Consider the following 22,818-nt stretch of genomic DNA (forward strand, 5'->3'; position numbering starts at 1 on the left):
TGACCATTTTGAGCGTCTAAATTCAAGTTCCTCCTTTGGCTCGTTTTTCTGTGAATTTGTGACAGATAATAATAAAAAAATATAGCCGCAAGCGGCAATGATCGGCCCTCGCCACGCCGCCGCCACACCGCCGCCACGCCGCCGCCACGCCGCCGCCACGCCGCAAGAGGAGGGGGCGCTAACGCGCCCCAATTGTCCTTTTATTACGCCTACTGCTGAATCTGTGACGCGGTCACATCTTCTCCCCTTTGTTTTACCATCAAAAAGCTATTTTATTTTGAATTCTTGGCAAAATGTGCGGCTTTGCCGCACAGACACCGTGACTCTTTGAATGAAAATGTGGATAACTTTTGATGGTCCACCCCTGAAGATGAGTCTCACCAAATTTCAGGTTAATATGTCTAACGCCCTGGGAGGAGTTTGTGAAAGTCTAAAGTGTAAACATGTTCTGGCGATTTCCCCATTGGAATAACATGAAAGGTTTCGGTCATCGTTACGGCAAAGCCATAACAATTATGACATGGGTCTCATTGACTTTTTTGATGGGGATGCTAAAATTGAGTTGTGTGTCAAATTTCATATAATTTCGCAAAACTAAACATTTAACCTCCATATAAAATCTGTAGGGGGCGCTGTGGCGCCAAATTAATTTATTTCACTTCAAGTAGGTTTAGGGCAAAGAGTTTAACAACTGATTCTAATTTGACGCAATTCGGACTTTATCTGCGCAAACGGCAGAAATTTTAAATATGGGAGATTTCTGAAATTCTAGCTACAGAGACCGTGAGAGGTATCAATGTAATTTGGATAACTTTTGATGTCCCACTCCTCAGTAGCATTTTCACCAAATTTCAGCTTTTTAGGGCCAACGCCCTGGGAGGAGTTCGTAAAAGTACGACGTTTGGAAAAACTCCGAAGTCATGTTTAGCCATTTTTGAAGCAATATGGCCGACATTTGGTTGGGCGGACGGCGTTGCCGTAATAATATTTTTTGCTTCTCTTGTCACCATCTACCTCTGCGCCAAATTTCATGATTCTACGATCAGATTTTTTTTGGGTCATTTCCCATCTCTCAATGCATTTTTGGTACATTTGGGGGCGCTGACGCGCCAATTTTTTTTATTTTAGAAAAGGGAAATAGCCAGAATGTAGAGAGGCACGATTTTTAGAGGTGTGAACATTTTTGTGACTTTTCGTCAATGTTCACTGGGTGAAAAATAGGGGGGTTGGTCCCGAGAAGAAGAAAGAAGAAAGAAAGAAAGAAAGAATAATATTCCGATGCGAAAACAATGTTTCCCATTTTTCAAATATCATAAACTATACATTTTCGGAAAGCGCTCGCGCTTTCCTACCTCATGGTGTGGGTCCCTGGTCACTGACGGGTACTTTCGTTAATTTTGAGTGGGCTCCGCCCACTTTGTGTTTTTGGCCCTCTATACAGTAATAATGTTCAATTTTTGCATTACATGCTTATATGCACGGAACATGCAAGAGATGGGGAACGTATTCGTGAGCTACTTAGCGCAAATGAGTGCTTTATATGGGGATGACGACCGCTTCGCGGTCGTCATCTCAATGTAAAGTGCTCGTTTAGTGCGCACTTTTGCACGGGCTTCGCCCGTTTACAACGGTAATGTTCCATTTTCCTACTACTAATTAGTATGCACGGGGCGTGCATGAGTGAAGGAGTGCGTTAGTGAGTGTTTGGAAGTGGGCGAGCGCTTCGCGCTCGATTTCGTGCGCACTACGTGCGCACTTTCGCAGCCGTGCTTCGCACGGCCTTACGAGATTAATAGGCCTCTCGCCAGCTTGTGGCGCTCGGGTCTAATGAGGCGTTGTGTAGTGTCCCCATTGTCTCCTCTGCACCATCTCTCTGTCTCCTCTCTCCACCATCTCTCTGTCTCCTCTCCACCATCTCTCTGTCTCCTCTCTGTCTCCTCTGCACCATCTCTCTGTCTCCTCTCTCCACCATCTCTCTGTCTCCTCTCCACCATCTCTCTGTCTCCTCTCTGTCTCCTCTAAACCATCTCTCTGTCTCCTCTGCACCATCTCTCTGTCTCCTCTCCACCATCTCTTTGTCTCCTCTAAACCATCTCTCTGTCTCCTCTGCACCATCTCTCTGTCTCCTCTCCACCATCTCTTTGTCTCCTCTGCACCATCTCTCTGTCTCCTCTCCACCATCTCTCTGTCTCCTCTGCACCATCTCTCTGTCTCCTCTCCACCATCTCTCTGTCTCCTCTGCACCATCTATCTGTCTCCTCTGCACCATCTCTCTGTCTCCTTTCCACCATCTCTTTGTCTCCTCTGCACCATCTCTCTGTCTCCTCTCCACCATCTCTCTGTCTCCTCTCCACCATCTCTCTGTCTCCTCTCCACCATCTCTCTGTCTCCTCTGCACCATCTCTCTGTCTCCTCTCCACCATCTCTCTGTCTCCTCTCCACCATCTCTCTGTCTCCTCTCCACCATCTCTCTGTCTCCTCTGCACCATCTCTCTGTCTCCTCTCCACCATCTCTCTGTCTCCTCTCCACCATCTCTCTGTCTCCTCTCCACCATCTCTCTGTCTCCTCTCCACCATCTCTCTGTCTCCTCTCCACCATCTCTCTGTCTCCTCTCCACCATCTCTCTGTCTCCTCTCCACCATCTCTCTGTCTCCTCTCCACCATCTCTCTGTCTCCTCTCCACCATCTCTCTGTCTCCTCTCCACCATCTCTCTGTCTCCTCTCCACCATCTCTCTGACTGACCTATTAGAAAAAGTGGACCAGTTTTACCCAGACTGGGACAAGGATTTTGGTTGAACGTGATGTGAATGTGTTTCCCAAACAGACGTTCCTCTGAGCTGAGCACACGAGTCTGCACGGTCCAGTCTGGTCCAGTCTGGTCCAGTCATGTCCAATCTGGTCCAGTCTGGTCCAGTCTGGTCCAGTCTGGTCCAGTCTGGTCCAGGCCGCGCAGTAACATGTGTCCAGCGCTGGAGGTGGAGGTGTCCAGGAGAGAGTTTTAAGAGCTGAGTGTGTAACGACGCTGCGCTGTTTATGTGAGTGCAAAAAAAAAATAACCACATAAAATTGGTCTGTGTTAATTATTTTATATCTTATCCTTTGTGTTTGTGCCTATGAAGGTTGTTTTATTATGATTATCTGGTGCATATGGGGACAGTAACACTCCAGTGCACTAGTTATGCGGTTTATTAGCTATGATTCTGGCCATTCATAGAATGCACCAGACCACGCCCTCAGTTTGCTTCTCTCCACCTCATATTTTGACATAATTTCACCTCTTATGTAGAAGTCCACCCCCTGCGCTGTCATCAATTGCACCGACGCCAAGGTGTGACGAAACGAGCTCTGCTGTGCCCACGTTAATGCTCTCCGGGGGCAAAATGCTGAATGTTTCCCACAAACCATCTTAGCATTAAAGGCGTAATTTGAGAACTCAGGCGGAAGTGCACATGCCACTCCCCCCGTGCGGACGCACAAAAAAGCAAAGTGCGTTTGTTTCTCAGCGCGACGGATCGCATCGCATCTCTCGTCTCCCGTAGATTTCCGTCTCTTCTGAGTCAGCTCAAACTGTCTTTCTCTGTCTTAATTTTGTCCCGTACACTGAGGGAACTATATTATAATAGATCAATGCGCTTAGACACAGGGAAACGTGCTGCTCTACTGGGGACGAGCCGCACGAGAATGCAGGTGAATAGTAGGTGCGTTTTATGATTGATATGTGGCAGGACTAATCGACCGTCCACGCCACGAGGAAATAAGACTCAGATTTGGTGCCGAACAATCATCCTTTACGCCTTTAATATAAATGTTTTTGATGTATATTATTCTATTAATTTACAGTTGAGCAATTAAGTCTTACATTACAAAAACAATATCTGGATCATAGAGCTCTTTCTGTGCCCATTGTTCAGAATCAGTCTGGTCTCTGTGGTTCTATCTGGGCTGGAGCTGTTGGCGCTGTAGCCTTCAGACACAGAGTGAGGCCTTTGAAAAATGGATAGCGGAAGAGATAAGAAATAATTTATGCTCCTATCACTGCCTCGCACAAATATGGAGGGGAATACCGTGCCAATAAACTCCCACAAACTTTGAGCGCCGCACTATCTTTTACTGCACAAATTATTAACACTGGAGATACAGAGGGGGGAGGGGGAGGGAGAAGGGGAGAGGGAGAGGGAGGGAAGAGAGGGATAGGGAAGAGAGAGATTGAGGAGAGGTGGAGGCGAGAGGGAGGAGGTTGGATGAGGGAGAGACAGGAGGAGGGGGAAGAGGGGGTGAGAAGTGGGAGAGGAGAGAGAGGGGGAAGAGAGAGGGAGAGAGAGTTAGGAAGGGGGGCGAGAGAGGGAGAAGGGGGAAGAGAGAAGGAGAGAGATTAAGGAGAGGGAAGAGAAAGGGAGGAGGGGGAGAGAGGGAGGACGAGGAGAGATAGAGGGAAGAGGGGAGCAAGACGGAAGAGATAGAGGGAGGAGGTGGGGGGGAGAGGGAGGAGGTGGAGAGAGAGGGAGGGGGAGAGAGAGGGATGAGGGGGAGAGAGAGGGGGAGGAGGGGGGGAGAGAGGGAGGAGGGGGAGAGAGGGGGAGGAGGGGGAGAGAGAGGGATGAGGAGGAGAGAGAGGGGGAGGAGGGGGAGAGAGAGGGAGGAGGGGGAGAGAGGGGGAGGAGGGGGAGAGAGAGGGAGGAGGGGGAGGAGGGGGGAAGGTGTTTCAACTTTCATCCTAAAGTCTTTCTCAATCTGAGAGTCTAGTCTGAGAACTCTGACATTTATCCTCCTCTGAGATGAGTAAGCCCCGCCCACCGGGCGGAGCCTTATGATAATAGCCTGTCCTGTTTATCTATTTCTTTACTAAGTTTCCCCTGAAACAAATCTTCTTTGTTACCATGACAGCACTGGATGGAATAAAATAAATAATAATAAATAATAAAATCTGAGTTCTCAGACTAGATCAGGGGTGGGCAAACTGCGGCCCGCGGGCCACATGTGGCCCGTTTGTCTTTAAAATCCGGCCCGCCAAGTAATATTAAAAAAAAATTATATATTTTTTTGCCCTCAAGCATCTGTCTGCACTGTATCCTTAATAAATATGACGTGAAATTAATTAAAGAATAGCTTCAATAGCCTATATTTGACAGAAAAGTGATATTTTATTTGATATTTACTACTACTTGCCTGGATTCGAATATGGCACTCGGAGGAAAATAATTGCCCACCTCTGGACAAGATCCACAGATTGAGAATGACTTTTGGGTGGAAGTCGAGTGTCCAGACGACTATGACTTCATCTCTGTGGAACTCTCCTGGACCAATGAGGGATTAAGACAAATGTTAGTGTTTCTTGTAAAAATATGATGATGCAAATCATTGTTTCATGCCATTTATTGTGTAGATAAAATGTGGTTCATGGCAGAAGGAACTTCACTTGTGTGTTGCTGGTGTGTTTTGTGTGTTGCTGGTGTGTTTTGTGTGTTGCTGGTGTGTTTTGTGTGTTGCTGGTGTGTTTTGTGTGTTGCTGATGTGTTGCTTGTGTGTTGCTTGTGTGATTGTGTGTTACTGGTGTGTTTGGTGTGTTGCTGGTGTGTTTTGTGTGTTGCTGGTGTGTTTTGTGTGTTGCTGATGTGTTGCTGGTGTGTTGCTTGTGTGATTGTGTGTTACTGGTGTGTTTGGTGTGTTGCTGGTGTGTTTGTGTGTTGCTGGTGTGTTGCTGATGTGTTGCTGGTGTGTTGCTGGTGTGTTTGTGTGTTTTGTGTGTTGCTGATGTGTTGCTGGTGTGTTGCTTGTGTGATTGTGTTACTGGTGTGTTTGGTGTGTTGTTGGTGTGTTTGTGTGTTGCTGGTGTGTTTGTGTGTTTTGTGTGTTGCTGATGTGTTGCTGGTGTGTTGCTTGTGTGATTGTGTGTTACTGGTGTGTTTGGTGTGTTGCTGGTGTGTTTGTGTGTTGCTGGTGTGTTGCTGATGTGTTGCTGGTGTGTTGCTGGTGTGTTTGTGTGTTGCTGGTGTGTTGCTGATGTGTTGCTGGTGTGTTGCTGGTGTATTTTGTGTGTTGCTGGTGTGTTTGTGTGTGTGGAAGTAGCAGGCTTCGCGCGTGGGCGGGGCGGCGGTCCAAAGGGGATCGTCCGGGGAGGGTTGTGGGGTGGTGGGGTGGTGGGGCGGTGGGGCGGAGGGGTTGTGGGGTTGTGGGGCGGTGGGGTTGTGGGGTTGTGGGGCGGTGGGGTCGGGTTGTGGTGGGGTCGGGTGTCCGCTGCCTCTGTCGGCCACGTTGACAGCTACAGACGCTGGTCTAAAATGAGAATCCTCTTGGGCCGCCCGCCTGCCCATCCAGCAAGAAAATAAATCCCATGTGGAAGAGGCGCTGTGTGCGATCACAGACAGCCGCCTGACCCCCCAGCTCCGCCGGGGGAGGCCAAGGGCGCCGGCACGACAGCAGCCCCCCCCCCGCCTCGCCCCTCCCCGGGTCTAATGTTACTGCGCCGCTGCCAAGTCTCAGATTGTGGAGCTGTGGCCTCGCTCGAACGCACAGAGAGGAGAGATTCAGGGCATTTCTGGATGAGACTTTAAGGGTTTAGTTTAAGGCGCAGGTTAAACCACAGGAATAGCACCGGCTCCACCTGCTGCTTTAGTGTCATACGTGGTTAAAACTGCTCTGAAACGTCGAACACCGTTTCATGAGGACGTGTTAGAAGTCAAAAGAACGGCTTTGTGAACAGTTCCAGGCGTGATGAAGGAGGAGGACACATCCCAAAGTGGATTTGTCAGTTTTATTTCACTCTGGAATGGCCAGTGATTGGTTCAGAACAGTTTTTCTTTATTATTAGAGGATCAGATTTGTGGTGAAGGTCTCGCAGCAGAGCCATCACCAACGTGTTTCAAACCGTGGTGTGAAGTTTGTTTGTTTTGTTGACCATTTGACCTTGATGTGCAGCTCATCTGAAGCAGGGCCTGGTCAGTGCTGGGATGGGAGACCACTGGGGAAAAACCAGGGGCCAGACATTTGTTTTGTCCTTTGGCAAGACACTTCGTCAGCACTTTGCCAGTGTGGTGTGTACGTGGCTGATTGGTGGTGGTCGGAGGCGGTGGCGTATATTGGCAACCTTGCTTCTGTCACACTGCCCCAGGGCGGCTGGGATGAAACGTTAAGTATTTATTATTGACTTGAATGATTCAGATGCTTCTGGAGTATCACCTCTGCTGTGATACTAGCACAGGGCCATCTCTGGACTCGTCCTTACCCCAGTCTCACATCAGACAAGTATTTATAGCGATCACAAAGGTCAGATTCAGATGTATTTGAAGAATCAGATTATGCTCAGCTCTTTATTTGTATTTGATCAATGATTTTCTCTTGATTAAGTTCATACAGCGACGGCCTAAAACACAACAGTTTCAAGAGCAACTAAAACACAGTTTGCTCATGTTTCATTTATCCAAACTAGAGTGACACTAAGTCTTCTGTAATCCAGTCAAACTACGACATAGAGCGTTTGGATTGACTGGATCACATTTGCTCATATATAACTTTTTGCCTTTGGGAATGAACTTGGGGGACACATTGTGTATTGAACCCTTCCTTCCTGATCGTGTTGTTTCTGTGCGGAAATTGAACAAGATACTGAGAAGACTTGGTGAAGAAATGCATCCCAGCTTTAAATAGTTAATTACTCTGTCCGTGTCTCGGCGGCGTCTGGCTGCGGCCCGAGGACTCTGTCTGTCTTCTGCTCGTCTCCTCTTCCAGCGCAGCCTGAAGACTGTGCTCCTGTCTGCTCCTGTCTGAGGCTCCTGTCTGAGGCTCCTGTCTGCTCCTGTCTCAGGCTCCAGGCTCCAGGCTCCAGGCGCTGGGGGTGGGCTCCGCTCTCTGATGCTTTTCCACTGAGTATTTGTCAGGTCAGACTGTGCACCGCCCGGCGGTCTCCGCTCCTCTCCCCGGGTTATTTATTACCTCTCCCCCGCCAGCAGCCGGCAGCGCTGCGGCTCCGGGGCCGCGGCCAAGAGCGGCGGAGAGGGGGGCGAGAGGGGACTCCCGACGGACGGCGGCTTCTGTCAGTGACCTTGAGCAAATGGAGAGCGAGTTAAACAAAGTAGCTCACCACAATCATGGTAGACATAACCATGGCTTTTTGCATGATATACCTGAATACCAAAGTGAGTGGGTTTGTGGGGCGGCTTGAGGAAATGGAAAAGCACTAAACAAATACACTAAGAAAAATAATAATAATACTGTTGATGTGAAGTGGGAAAAAACTCCTCATTCTACAAATGAGCTGGTCTTAATAAACTGTAGACAACATTAGGTATCCTGACACTTCACAATCTGAACAGGGTTACCATGGGCTACTACATGTCATTTATTACAAATAATAAATACAACTTAAGGACCACAATCTAACCGATGACACACATTGAAATGTATGCTTTACGTTTGTTGACTTTACACAATTCTTTAGGCAGAAGTAAATGCATTTTCTTTGAAATAACAAAGGTTAGACTTTGTTCTGAGAAAGTTGTATTGATGGAATATTGGTTAAGGTTGACATCAAACTGCATGTTTTCGGGGAACCCCTCCATGACATGAGTCACTGTGAGGGGCGTGTGGGGGCTGGGTGTCCCCTTTAGGACGGGTTTCATCAGGGCTGTCCTCACAGGGCGTCCTACTCCTACGCATGTTTCCAGAGCGTGGCTAAGTTTGACATAATCTCATCTGAAACATTCAGGGTTGCACTTCCTCAAAATTAATGTATAAACACACCACAAACAAATGATTCATGCCAGTTTCACAGTGAGTGACGTACAAGGAGAACACACCAGTTTAGTTTCACTTTTAAACACTATTCAACGTCAGTATCATTGTATTTCAGCAAAAACGGTGGATCTGTTCCGTATCGACATGTCTGTCATTATAAAAACACATTAACTGTGTCTGTAGCGTTTAGTTTGGTAGAGTTTAAAACTGTTCCAGTCTGTGATTAATCCTATATATTAAATCATATTTTGTTTCTGAAGAGCCACAGGAAGCTGTTCACTCTTTGATAGAAAAAACAAAACAATAATTTAAAAGTTTAGTTGTGTTACTTGTTTGTAGCAAACCAAATGGTGTTTTCATTATTTATCAGAGAAACTCTGAGGCTTGAGTCTCTAAACAACAAAACTGTGTCCAATATTTAATTTAATTCAAACATTGGTCCTTTTTTATCCATGAACATCTCGATTATTTTGTAGGTTTGAAATATTATATATAAAAAGCACCAGAATGCAGGAAATGACACATAATTTGCTCAAACGTTTCCTGGGGTTAAACCCCCAGACCCCCACACTTCTGACACATTTACAAAGTTGATCAGTACAAAATGTTACATTATTTTACAATTGATGAATAGCTGCAAACGGTGAATTAGCCCTTTAGAAATACATTTTATTAATCAGTTGGTTTGTCATTTGTTTTGAGACTGTTTGGTTATAAATGGGCTGTTAAAGGTCGCAGACCCTGGTACAGTGGGACCATTTCCTTGTGTTGTCTTTGTGTCGTCCCTTTTGTTGTCGTCGGTGCTTCAGATAATGCTTCAGGTGTCTCTTGTACCGAGTCATGTGTTTTGGTTTTTAAACCTGGCCGGTTAACGGCTGTGGTTTTGGCCCTCCTGCTCGCTCCATCCGCCCGTGCGGTGGCCTGCCTTCTTCCTGTGTGAGTCCGTGGCAGTTTGGCCTGATTTATGGCTCTGACACAGGCCTGGACCCCACCTCGGCGCTGGATGGCTATTCCATGTGTCGACGGAGCTGCGAGGTCCACCTGGGTGTTCCACTGATGGGGGTCAGATGTGGTCCACGAGCCAGCCTCACACACCACTGCAGACCTGTAAACTCAGTATGGACGTTATAAGTACAGATAGACCACCATTTACCTGAAGTAACTTGGAATTATAAAGTCATTTTAGTGCCATCTGCAGAGAAAAGGCTTTTAGCATCAAAACAAAGTGTACTTTTTTGTTTACCATGTCAACTTTTTTGGGACATTCATATCTTCTATATATATATGTGTGTGTGTATGTGTTCAATGTGCCTGTTGTAGTGCACGCATACGCCTCTATAATAACTCATACGACTTTATTTCTGCTTTATTTCCGTTATATATTTGAAGACGGTACAAACAAACACTTTCTCCAAAATGTCGCCGGTGCCATTGCCTGAAGGCTTCTAAACACACACGTACTATTTTGTCCTCTAAAGTTCACACACAAGGCCTTGTTCGTATCGTTCACACATAACCGTGTGTATAGGTTCCCCTGGTCTCCCCCTGCCGCGGTCGCTGCAGATTGTGCTCTGAAGCGCGTCCGTGGCGGTACCCCCTGCACGCCCGCGCGCCGCGGTTAAAATGGGCCAAGCGGAGCCGCGGCGCAGTCAAATCTTGTTTGGTCTGGAGCTGTGAACTTCAGCTCGACTTGACGTGCACGGGGTTCAAAACAACTCCATCCAATAATTTCCCCAAAGCCGTCGCGTGCGAGATGAACGGACGCGCGCACTTTGAGTCTCCCCACGAGCTCGTAGCACGTGACATTCACCCAAAGACCAGAGCGTTTGGAACTTATTGCCAATAGTCACTGTCCAGCTTAACGGGGCTTTTATCACTGAACAAACTCGATCCCAACTGGAAATCTTATCTGGCGTCACCCAAAGTGTCCGGTCAGTGACGCGCGCGCGGCGGGGACCAGCCTCAGATGACCGGCCCGACACGAGGTCCGCGCTCAGAGCTCCCGGCGGCACGCGGCGGGGCTTAGATGTGGGAGGCGGGAGGAGCGGCGCGCGGCTGAATGGGAATCTATCCGGCAACTTGAGCACAGGGGCTGTCACACGGGCGACACGCGGGCTCTGCGTAAAACCCCCAGAAGCGGCGCGTCTCCAAGTCTGGCTCAGCCCCCGCGCGCGCACACACACACGCACACACACACGCGCGCGCGCGGAGAGAGGACGCACGCGAGTTGGATCGGCGCACTCACTCCCTCCGCGATCATGCCTGCGATCAAGAAGGAGCGGCTGGATGGAGACGAGATGGCATTGACCGCGTTTAACCGCTCCGAATACCTGGCCCCTTTAAACGCCGCCGCGATCCCCGTGGTGACCCCGCATCCGCCGCCGTACGAGCACATCTTCGCCCATCACCGCGCGTACTTGGGGCTCCACGACTCGGCGCTGCACCACCCGCACCTCCACCAGCAGCACACGGACGACTTGATGCTGGAGCGCTTCTCCTCCATCCCGGACTTTCAGCCCTTTTTTGACAACGGGGAGCCGTGCATCGAGGTGGAGTGCGGCGAGAACAAGGCGCTGCTTTACATCAATAAACTGTGTCAGGGAAGTAAGGGACCGTCCATTAAGTACCGGGCCGAGTGGCTCACGCCGAACGAGTTTCAGTTTGTGAGCGGACGCGAGACGGCCAAGGACTGGAAGCGCAGCATTAGACACAAAGGTGAGACTCGTCTGTCCCGGGCCGGTGTTTGACGGGGACAAATGTCCCGCGTGTTTTCTAACGGCCACTTCTGTTGTTGGGACGAACTTGCACTTGTTTTGTCCCGCGCGTGAGGCGCGAGCTCCTCAAACCTTTCACGCGTTTGGCCAAACATTCAGCACGGAACCAGGGCATCCGGGTTAGAAAGTTTGTGACTCTAGGCAAAAGAGCTAACTTTAAAATGAGCTGTTCATTTGAATTGTGTGGGTTTGTTTGATTATTTCTACTGTTTATGTCACTATATTTAAAGGATTCAGTCCAAACTCTGATTCTTTGAATCTTAAGGATTTCCCCGCGTTAAGGTTTGTTCTTTCTTGTTAAAACGTTCAGTGCAGCATTAACGCGTAATTGCATATCTTGGGGCCCTTCTTGCCATGCACATTAGTTTAGTGAGGCAGATCTGACACGCTTTTGGATCTGGGGAGAGGGAGTCACCCCCAGGTCAAAATTAGAGCCTAATAGTTTGATAAAGCGTGCAGACAGATGACAGTTGGCTGCTGTCTCTCGGCTCCTTTCACAGCTCTTTAGGCACAGCATAACTTAATGTCTTCACACAACCTTTTACTGCCAAACTCTGCACGTTATTGTTTAAGTTTAAGACTGACAAAGATCACTTTTTCTTTGTTGTAGGGAAAAGTCTGAAGACTCTCATGTCCAAAGGGATTTTACAAGTGCATCCTCCGATCTGCGACTGTCCGGGCTGCAGGATCTCATCTCCAGTGGTAAGATCACTCTGCAAACTCACCTCAACCAAATGACAACTGAAATGTCAAGTCTTTACTTACTGATCGTCGACTGGCTTCTTTTGTCGGTTTGTGTTCGAGTAACAACAGTTATAATGGTAAGAAAACATTTGGAAGAACCTCAACTTATTCCACTTCTGCTGCTGCATCTGCCTCTTTCTATTCTGCTCACAAACACATCACCTCTGACCTGAATCCCTCCTTCTTAACCCAGATACAGTTCGTGTTATTGTACGTTCACGTCTACATATCGAGCATTGTTTTGCCGTTGCTACTCAAAAGCCGCTGCTGTTCTCGGCCCTGTATCGCTGCTCTGGCTTTTCTGTTCCATTGCCTCCCATTTGTCACCTGGCTCTTGAACTTTTGTTTGCCCCTGCGTTCTCCCTCGGGGTTGGACCAGGGCGGCGTGCCAAAGCTGTGGGCTGCGCAGGTGTGTCACGCTCAACACCCTCGCGCCGCGGCTGTCTCTGTGTGTTTGGGCTTTGAGCTCGCACGCCGCCGGCTCAGCGTCGCCAAATCTGTTCACGCAGGTGCAGCGGGGCGTGTTTTTATCACCGCCGAGCGCATCTGTCGACGCTCCCAAGCTCTAATCTTGAGGGAAGGGTGTAAGAGGCTTAGCGAGCTACTGAGCGTGGCTACTGCTGATTATTGTGGGCGAGACACGCAAAGGCAGAGGCGGTTTAGATAAGCCAGAGGTGTTTGAGGCGCGCAGGTAAACTGTGACATTTCTCAGGGCCAGAGACAGACAACCTGTGTCCACGAGGCGTGCGGGAAGAACAGTGGGAGGATATCGGTGATGAATTAAAACCCCATTGTGTAGCGTTTATAGAAATGTTTGAAGGTAGTTTGCGTGGTATGAACTTGGAGTGTGAACCCTACTGGACCGTTGGACCTTGACATGATCACACATCTCATCAAAGTTGTCCTGGTTTTCCAGAAAAACATCGTTTATCTCGTGCATTTCCTTTAAAACAACTTAGCGACGGAGATTGTGGGTTCCATCTTTGAGCTGCCGTTTATGAATCAACTCAACAATTGTGAATTAGCCTCTCGAGTACATGTGAGTTCATGATCTGTGCTAGGTCTGCCTATGTCATGCTAAAATGCTGTTCAGGTGACCGCACATCCTGTCCAGCAAACACAGTTGTTGACATGTGTGAGCGCTACGATGAAGAACGGAATATCGGTCTTTTTTTGTGTGTGTGAAACTACCGGATTTGTGTGTAACGAGTTCATGGATGACGGGGAAAGCGGTCCACTATTCCCTCATTTCACGCACCCACTTAGTTAAGACATCACAGGCATGGACTCGTGGCTTGTCGGGGCTTGTGTGCGTGCGTCTCTCTTCCACGGTTATTGCTATGACGACGTGAACTCTGTATTTACGTCAGCAGGAATCCGAAAAAGGCCTTAAGGTTGTTGTTTTAGCCTTCCTACCCCCGTCTCGGCTCTTTCTCTCCCCACCTCTCGTACTTCCCTTGTCTGATGAAGCTTGAAGTCTCCGAGCGAATACCACGGCGACGCGCTGGCTCCCCCCCCCCTCTCCGCCCGCCCGCCCGCCCGCTCGCTCGCTCGCGCTCACACGCTCGCTTGTTGTGCTGGCAGCTCTGTGTGAGAGGCGGCAGCGCGGGCGGAGGCGGGAGCGGGACTTGTATGCCCTGTGCTGACTTCCCTCGGGGCACGGCAGCCAGCACCGCTCCGCTGATGAGCACGGCGCTCGCACACGCGCACGAACACACACACACACATGAACACACACACATGAACACACACACATGAACACACACACATGAACACACACACATGAACACACACACATGAACACACACACACATGAACACACACACATGAACACACACACATGAACACACACACATGAACACACACACATGAACACACACACATGAACACACACACATGAACACACACACACATGAACACACACACATGAACACACACACACATGAACACACACACATGAACACACACACATGAACACACACACATGAACACACACACATGAACACACACACATGAACACACACACATGAACACACACACACATGAACACACACACATGAACACACACACACATGAACACACACACGTACACGCACTGCCTCACGCCTACTACTGACACAAATTACCTCATGCAGACATTTATTTAGAAAGTTTGACGGCTGAACTTTGAGTGGTCTTGCTATAGGCGCGAGGAGAGCGTTCAGGGAAAGTGCGGCAGCTGCGAGGGAGACGTCCCGTGTCTCCGTCCCGTGTCTCCGCCCCGTGTCTCCGCCCCGTGTCTCCGCCTCGTGTCTCCGTCCCGTGTCTCCGTCCCGTGTCTCCGTCCCGTGTCTCCGCCCCGTGTCTCCGCCCCGTGTCTCCGCCTCGTGTCTCCGCCCCGTGTCTCCGTCCCGTGTCTCCGCCCCGTGTATCCGTCCGTGTCTCCGTCCCGTGTCTCCGCCCCGTGTCTCCGTCCCGTGTCTCCGCCCCGTGTCTCCGCCCCGTGTCTCCGCCTCGTGTCTCCGTCCCGTGTCTCCGTCCCGTGTCTCCGTCCCGTGTCTCCGCCCCGTGTCTCCGCCCCGTGTCTCCGCCTCGTGTCTCCGCCCCGTGTCTCCGTCCCGTGTCTCCGCCCCGTGTATCCGTCCGTGTCTCCGTCCCGTGTCTCCGCCCCGTGTCTCCGTCCCGTGTCTCCGCCCCGTGTCTCTGCCCCGTGTCTCCGCCTCGTGTCTCCGTCCCGTGTCTCCGTCCCGTGTCTCCGCCCCGTGTCTCCGCCCCGTGTCTCCGCCCCGTGTCTCCGCCCCGTGTGTCCGTCCCGTGTCTCCGCCCCGTGTCTTCGCCCCGTGTCTCCGTCCCGTGTCTCCGCCCCGTGTATCCGTCCGTGTCTCCGTCCCGTGTCTCCGTCCCGTGTCTCCGCCCCGTGTCTCCATCCGGGACGCGCAGGAGTTTGCTATGACGTGTTGGCACGAGCCCAAAGAGTTTGTGATGACAGTGAAGCACCGTCATCAGAGCATATTTAGAGTGAGTTGTATCGAGCGTATTGTTCATGTCACGCTCAAACAAACTGGGTGATCGATGACTTTATTTATTGATGTTTATCGTTGGGTTGTAGGTCTTTTGTTGTCCGGCTGATTAATTGTTCCTTGTAGTCATAGTGAAGCGAAGATTTGTATTACTCTAATTATACTATTATACTATACGACAAAAGTAAAAGTATGTGGATTACAGCTGAAAGGAGAAGGCGTGGTGTGCGTTAGTTTGAGATCTGGGATTGAAATGTGGTTTAATTGATCATTTTACAGATAAATACACGATTTACCAGTGTTTTTTTGGCATTAAAAACAATACATTACATATTGTTTGAACTCCTGCGATCTTGTGGTCTTGTCAGTGAACTTTGGGTCTGATCCATGGTCAGGCTATAGAGATTTATCATAGTTTTGCCACCAGAACATGTCACATTTTGGTCGAATATTTGATGCACAGGCCACGTTTTTAGTCAACCAAGAATTTCATTACAGTCCTAATATTTAATGTGATCCTTAAATGTGATCAAGAAACTTTTGAACAGCACTTTTACTTTAGTACTTCTTTGAATGTTGTCCTTTAACTTTAACCTTTCATCATATTATCAGATCATTGCTATATATTGTGTCAGCAGACAACAGTTTACGATAAAACGGCTGTTAACTTGCGATCAGTCTATGCTTCCTATTGATTAAACCTATATATATGTGTGTTAATCAAGCTCTTAACTGATCTCTTTATCTCTCACGTCAACGTAACAAACAAATAAACATGCTACGCCCGTGTTATTACCATACACGCACGCATTCTCCATTATTTACACATTTCGTACCGCTGGATGTGTCTAAAAGCCGTGGCTCATGTTGCGTGTTACTGGTTATTGTGTGTGTGCCGTGTGTGTGTTGCTGTTGGAGTGTGTGTGTGGGTTTGTGTGCAGTGTTGGTGTGTCTCCTCCGGGGAGAGCACGACTTCCTCTGCTCTGTTATTTCAGCGGAACTCGTGGAGGCCGGGAGGAAATTACACTCCCCTCCTCCGGCTCGTAAAGACCTCCTCCAACCGAGGGCCTCTCTGCTCAGAAACTGTCACACATGCACGCTCGCAAAGTTTATATCGAGTTCCCAAGGTGAAGTTGGAGCTAAGACGGGCCAAATCTGACTACGAATACTTTTAGATGAAATTATAGGTTGTGTTCCGCGACAAAACTCCACCAAGACATCGTTGTGGATCCAAAGAGAGACCAAAAAGCTGTACGTTTTGGGATTAAGTGGCTTTTAGAACATGATGACAAAACACAAATGTGTGTCGATTTAAATACACAAGTTTAATTTGTACTACGACAACAAAATGAAGGAGTCTATACAGTTTTGTCTGTGTCGCTCAGTCGTCCAGGATTTCATAGCAAAAGAAAATTTTATTGAAAAAGGTTATAAGAGACGTTTCGCCGCCCATCCAAGTGTCTTCTTCAGTTCTTGGCAGTGAAGAAGCCACTTGGACGAGAGGCGAAACGTCCTAAAACGTTTGTCCAGTTGATCCATTTTCATTCGACAAAATTAATTCATGTACTTGAACTTCTGCTGATGGACTGAGCGCATTAGAGTTACCAAACGCTTCACAAAGTTTAAACTGCAGCTTCAAGTAAAACAAAACACCGGCACGAACAAAAAAATAGGTCCAACTTTGTAAAAATCGAAATTGCAAAATGGAGAAATGCGTTTTATCCAACATTTCTTTCTTTTGTCACCTTCTGCTGTCTGTTATTCAAAGCCGATCCAATGCAAAACACACCTTCATATCATAAATCAAAACTAAAGCTAAGTGTCCAAACCCCTGATTGGCTGTTTATTTGCCTCTCTTTTCTGTTTGAAGTGTTTAGTGAGGTGATGTCTGTTCACCACTGTCCCGTGACCCGCCTTTAAGCCCTCTCTCTCTCTCTCTGTGTCTCTCTGTCTCTCGCTCTCGGCGGCGGCGGCAGCAATGGCGGCCCTATAAAAGCTGAGCGGTTTGTGTGTGTGTGTGTGTGACGGGGGGGAGGGAGGGCGTAGGGTTCTGCTCGCTTGACTGCATCGCCACTGACCTCCCCGCACACCGCTCTCCGCGTCCCCCCCGCGTCCCCCCCGCGTCCCCCCGCCCTGTGCCGCTCCACTGGGCTGCGACTGCCGGCTGGGCTCCGCGCATGGGGCCGCCGACATGTTTTTGTGCGCTTTTGTGTGCGTGTGTGTGTGTGCAGTGTGTGTGTGTGTGTGTGTGTGTGTGGAGCGTGTGTGTGCAGTGTGTGTGTGTGTGCAGTGTGTGTGCCTGTGTGTGTGTGTGTGTGTGTGTGTGTGTGTGTGTGTGTGGAGCGGGGTCGCATGCCTCGCCTCCCCACGGTGCTTTCTCACTTTTCTCTCACACGGCCCGGAACGCCCGAGCGTTGCCTGGAGTCCGCACGCCGCCACACGCACAAGCACAGACTCTGACAAATGATAACAGGGCGGGAAGTTTGGGAATAGAAAGAAATATAAGCTCATTTCTGTTTTGTGTCTGCAAACAGAATACACGTTTAGTCGCTAGTTAATCTGATATAGGACGGTGATGAAAGGATTTAGATGTATTGTGATAGTTTTGGGTGATTTTGTCTTGTTCTTCCATCGCAATTACTGTTTTTTTGTTGTTGTTTGATTGGCCACGAAAAAGAAACTTGTGAGGCTGAGCAAAATAATATGTCTGTTTGCCGTAACCCGACCGATCCGGTATGAAACCAGCCGACTGGGAAAAAAAAATCTGCATTTTATTGAAAAAACATCAAAATCTTTTATTTTTCAATTATTTCGCAGACTCACCGACCGGTCTTTCCAAAACTGCCCTGTCGAATATTTTTTTATCACGTTGGTGTCTTCACAGTCAGTCCTCCACGTGCGTCTGTAACAAAACAGAACACGCTTAAGTGTCGTTATATTGACATTAACGAGTTGGTTTCCCTCTGTCGGTTCTGGGATTGAAACACGTCCTGCAGCGTCATCACAACAAACATGGCGGCGCCCGTGTCCCCCGCATGTTCCCTCCGCTCGCCTTCGCTACCAAAATAAAGGATCACGACATACAAAAGGTCGATTGAAATATCTTAAAATCGTGAGATTTAGTCTCCTGATCGGGTTGATAGAGACATTTTCTGTCATTGACCGTTGAAGCCTGACCCCTGGACTGTTGAAGCCTGACCCCTGGACTGACGAAGCCTGACCCCTGGACTGACCCCTGGACTGACCCCTGGCGGTCACTCCGAGTCAAAAAAATGCAAAATTTTGATGTTTTTTTTGCCTTCAAAGTAAAAAAAATAAGAATTTGCCTACTGTCCGACCTACTTGTAAAATGTTGACTCGGGTTACAGCAAACAGAGCATTTATTTGGGGCAGCCTAATAGCCCAAATGGTCAAAATAACTGTATTTCTTCTAAACAATTGTGCAGAGAGCTTTTGCAATGAGATACCGTTGTAAAATCTAGCTCAAATAAAGTTCAAATTGTGATGGATTGCAGGTTATCAGATGTATTAAGGGGGCGGGTAATACAATATGCCAAAAGATTGATATCACAGTTTCCTTGGAGCCCAATCGCCAATTCTCGATTCATGTAAACTTAGAATCTTTGAAAGGTTGAAAAAGTCAGTAAGTTCATCTGCTTCTTTTGAAAACACTTGATTGGTATTGGTTGCGTCCACCTGTCACTCGCTCAGAGCGTCGCTGTACCTGACCTGAGCAGGTGTGGGCGGGAACAATGGTTTTAAAGCGGTATTCAAGGGAAAACTGCTGAATCACAACATGTCGACTTCAATATAGAGCTTTTAGTCTCGGGAATGAGATCACAATTCGATTTTTAACTCTATAATGCCCTAGATTATCATTATGAGCAATATAGATAAACGACACACCTGGATATTATTGTGTGAACCATGTTTTGCATATTGTATAGAACCTTTGATTATGTGTTATAATACATATAATTAGTAACATTTGTTTTCTGTAAAAGTAGAACATGTATTGACTTTATATGACATGCGCCAGACAGAAAATGTTTAAATCATTCTGTCCTAGCACGTAGCTTAGCATTTCCAGCTTCCACTCAAGTATTATTATCACAATCAATACATTCAGAGCAAGACTGGTTTTCTTTTCTTTATTTTAAACAACTTCTAGCCACAAAGAAAGGCGATTGTAGCTTCAGTTTGAACTTAAAATAAGATAATTTATTAGTTTCTCTTTATGTGGTTTATTAGTCTGTGCTGAGAATAAAATGAATAATGTTTTGTATATACCGTATTTTCCATAAGTCGCATCTTTTTTCATAGTTTTGGCCGGGGTGCGACTTATACTTATATTTATACTTATATACTTATACTCCGGAGCGACTTATATGTGATATTATTTGTTATTTTCACACGCAACTGCATTTCATACTCCAGTTTTCTTCTCTATTATGCATTTTTTGGCTGGTGCGACTTATACTCCAGTGCGACTTATATATGTTTTTTTCTTCTCTATTTTGCATTTTTTGGCTGGTGCGACTTATACTCCAGTGCGACTTATATACGTTTTTTTTCTTCTCTATTTTGCATTTTTTGGCTGGTGCGACTTATACTCCAGTGCGACTTATATATGTTTTTTTCTTCTCTATTATTCATTTTTTTGGCTGGTGCGACTTATACTCCAGTGCGACTTATATATGTTTTTTTCTTCTCTATTTTGCATTTTTTGGCTGGTGCGACTTATACTCCAGTGCGACTTATATATGTTTTTTTCTTCTCTATTATGCATTTTTTGGCTGGTGCGACTTATACTCCAGTGCGACTTATATATGTTTTTTTCTTCTCTATTTTGCATTTTTGGGCTGGTGCGACTTATACTCCAGTGCGACTTATATATGTTTTTTTCTTCTCTCTTATGCATTTTTTTGGCTGGTGCGACTTATACTCCGGTGCGACTTATACTCTGGAACATACGGTATTTATTTGATAAGGACGTACATTAGACTTGCTCCAGACAGAAAATGTTTAAATCATTCTGTCTTAGCACGTAGCTTAGCATTTCCAGCTTCCACTCAAGTATTATTATCACAATCAATACATTCATAGCAAGACTGGTTTTCTAGATAGATTTTTCTACTTTTCTAGATGGAAAACCTAAAGTCACATCATCAACACAGATTTTCTTTTGTCTGTTTCATACATGTTGTTTATTTTCCTTCACATGTTTGTTTATGCGTTCTGGATATGAATGAGTTCGGACATATGCACTGTTCCTGTCCCATCGTTGCTGTGAAGTGCAGTCGGCCGTCGTTTGATTTTGTTTACCATTATCTGCAGATCGTAAGAGCGGATGTGCGTTCTGTGTACAGCGCCCATGCGGAAAACTGCGGAAAATACATTTAAACAGCTTTTAGTGATGTATAACTAAAGCAAAGAGATGTCACATGATCGAAGCAGCAAAGTAAAAGAACGTCCATCAGTTCATCATTTGTTATTGAATCTTGAAAGACGCGTCTTCACTGCAAGACATATAATAAAGCCCTTTTTCTGATTCTGATTCCGATTCTGATTCCGCAATCGAATCGAAATCGCAATTTCAACAGTTGCTACTGACAAAATGATTCAAGTCCTTTGCAAGAGAACAACAAAACATCCTCTTATTATGTATAAAACTTGCCAACATGCTCTGAAATATACATATTTTCGTTCGGATTTCAGTCTTTACTCAAATGTTGTTGCTCTTTGAGTTTAAAATGGGAATTTTACTATTTTCTAATTCACAAATCTAATTGCATCTAATTGTTTGTCAAAAAAAACACAAAAAAACATCACAATAAGACACTACACCCTCAATACTGTCGTCCTACACTCATCATCGCTGGTCGAATGCGTTTTGGCCGTTTAAGCAGATGTTAAAGAACCGTTCAGACTTACACCTGTTAAAATGTTTGCTAATGCGCGTCTGAGCAGTAATGTATTTTGTATTTCAAATCCGAGCCGACAAATGGTTAGCTTTGGCGTCGCTTCTGAGCCGCCGTAATGACCGCATCCCCCCGTAACACACATACTTTTTCCCCTGCCTTTCCCCCACCCTCCTCCTTCCTCTCCTCCGCCTCTTCCTCCCTTTCCCCAAGCGCTCGCGCCAAGTCGGGCCGCCATGCCGCCTCCACACACACGCACACACACACGCACACACACACACACACACACACACGCACACACACACACACACACACACACACACACACACACACACAGGCTGCGAGGTAACGGCAGACAGGCGCGTGACTCATTAGGCATTCGTCCCGCGGGGAGATCGCTGGGGGGGCGCGTGCGAGGGAGAGAGAGCGCCGCAGCTGCAGGAATGTCACGGCCGGCTACCACTGTGCGTGTGCGTGTGTGTGTGTGCGTGTGCGTGTGCGTGTGCGTGTGTGTGTGTGTGTGTGTGTGTGTGTGCGTCTGTGTGTGCGCTCGTGCTCCGTCCGGGGTGTGTAGTAGCGGTTGTATTTGTGTATGTGCACACTAATGCTGTTGGAGCCAGCGGCAGGGCACTGCACCTTTCAGGAAATAACGCGAGGAGGAAGAAAAAACAGTCCTATTAGTCCTGTTTTCCACCCAGAGCTCATTTAAAAGTCTGAAGTAAATTTAGCCAGAAAAATAGCTTTGTAATTTCTGCTTTATTTTGAACAACTTCTCGCCACAACGAAAGGCTATATTAGCTACAGCTTTAACTTAAAATAAGATCATTTATTAGTTTATCTTTATGTGGTTTATTAGTCTGCGCTGAGAATAAAATGAATATTGTTTTGTATGTACCGTATTTTCCGGATTCCGCATTTCATACTCCAGTGCGACTTATATATGTTTTTTCTTCTCTATTATGCATTTTTTGGCGACTTATACTCCGGAAAATACAGTATTAAGTAAGGACAAGTACGTACATTAGACATGTAACACACTATAACATTTTGCTCATTTGCAATGTCCATTTCACGAAGGGCTAATACAGACCAACAAGGTTTACATGTATTTTATATTCATACTAAGGCAAAAACTCATTATGTCATCACAAATAGGCTTTTAGTGCGGAAATGTCTGATGTCTCTTTAAAACCTGCTCAATTTAATGTGTAAAACTGCCCCAGTCCAAGTCCAGAGTTTAATGCCCTGGACAGAGAAAGAGAATAGACACAAACCTGGAGAGCCATAGGATAAAGACATGTGAATATGACGGGGCAAAGTGATGCATTTAACAAATACATTACTTACAAGTTATCTGGGCGGTTGTACATTTTGAAATCTGAAACTCACAGACACATTCACGTTATTATAAAGGTTGTGTTCTGTCATAAGAGTTGAACAGCATTCTGAGAAACGAGGTATAAAGCGACATCTGCATCCCAACGAATCGCCGCGCACTCTCCCGGTACAGTCTGTGCAAATAAACACAGGTCTATTTTTCACTCCCACTGTGTCGAGCAGAACGCGTGGGCAGAGATATTCATAGAGGTGCTTTTTTTTTGGGGCCTTTATGAGTGACTTTTTCCATGGCTGAGCAGCCCCTGACCAC

The 22,818-nt window shown here is 47.1% G+C and overlaps 1 protein-coding gene across 4 annotated transcripts in view; it reads left to right on the forward strand.

Annotated features, from left to right (window-relative positions):
• The first annotated feature begins 9,619 nt into the window (after positions 1–9,619).
• samd11 (sterile alpha motif domain containing 11) overlaps positions 9,620–22,818 on the forward strand; it is a 73,395-nt gene continuing 60,196 nt past the window's right edge. For 2 of the 4 annotated variants that reach the window (XM_072450137.1, XM_072450138.1), the window contains exons 1-2: positions 10,952–11,447; positions 12,117–12,208. In XM_072450137.1, the coding sequence (XP_072306238.1) occupies positions 10,991–11,447; positions 12,117–12,208 (549 nt within the window). In that variant the 5' untranslated portion in view covers positions 10,952–10,990. Of the gene's footprint in view, positions 9,795–9,817; positions 9,840–10,951; positions 11,448–12,116; positions 12,209–22,818 lie in introns of those variants that run through there. The other 2 variants (XM_072450140.1, XM_072450139.1) reach the window with 2 other exon arrangements.

The sequence above is a fragment of the Eucyclogobius newberryi genome, unplaced genomic scaffold (assembly GCF_026437365.1).
Source record: "Eucyclogobius newberryi isolate DKJ021-1_F unplaced genomic scaffold, fEucNew1.0.hap1 SCAF_17, whole genome shotgun sequence".
Taxonomy (NCBI): Eukaryota; Metazoa; Chordata; class Actinopteri; order Gobiiformes; family Gobiidae; genus Eucyclogobius; species Eucyclogobius newberryi.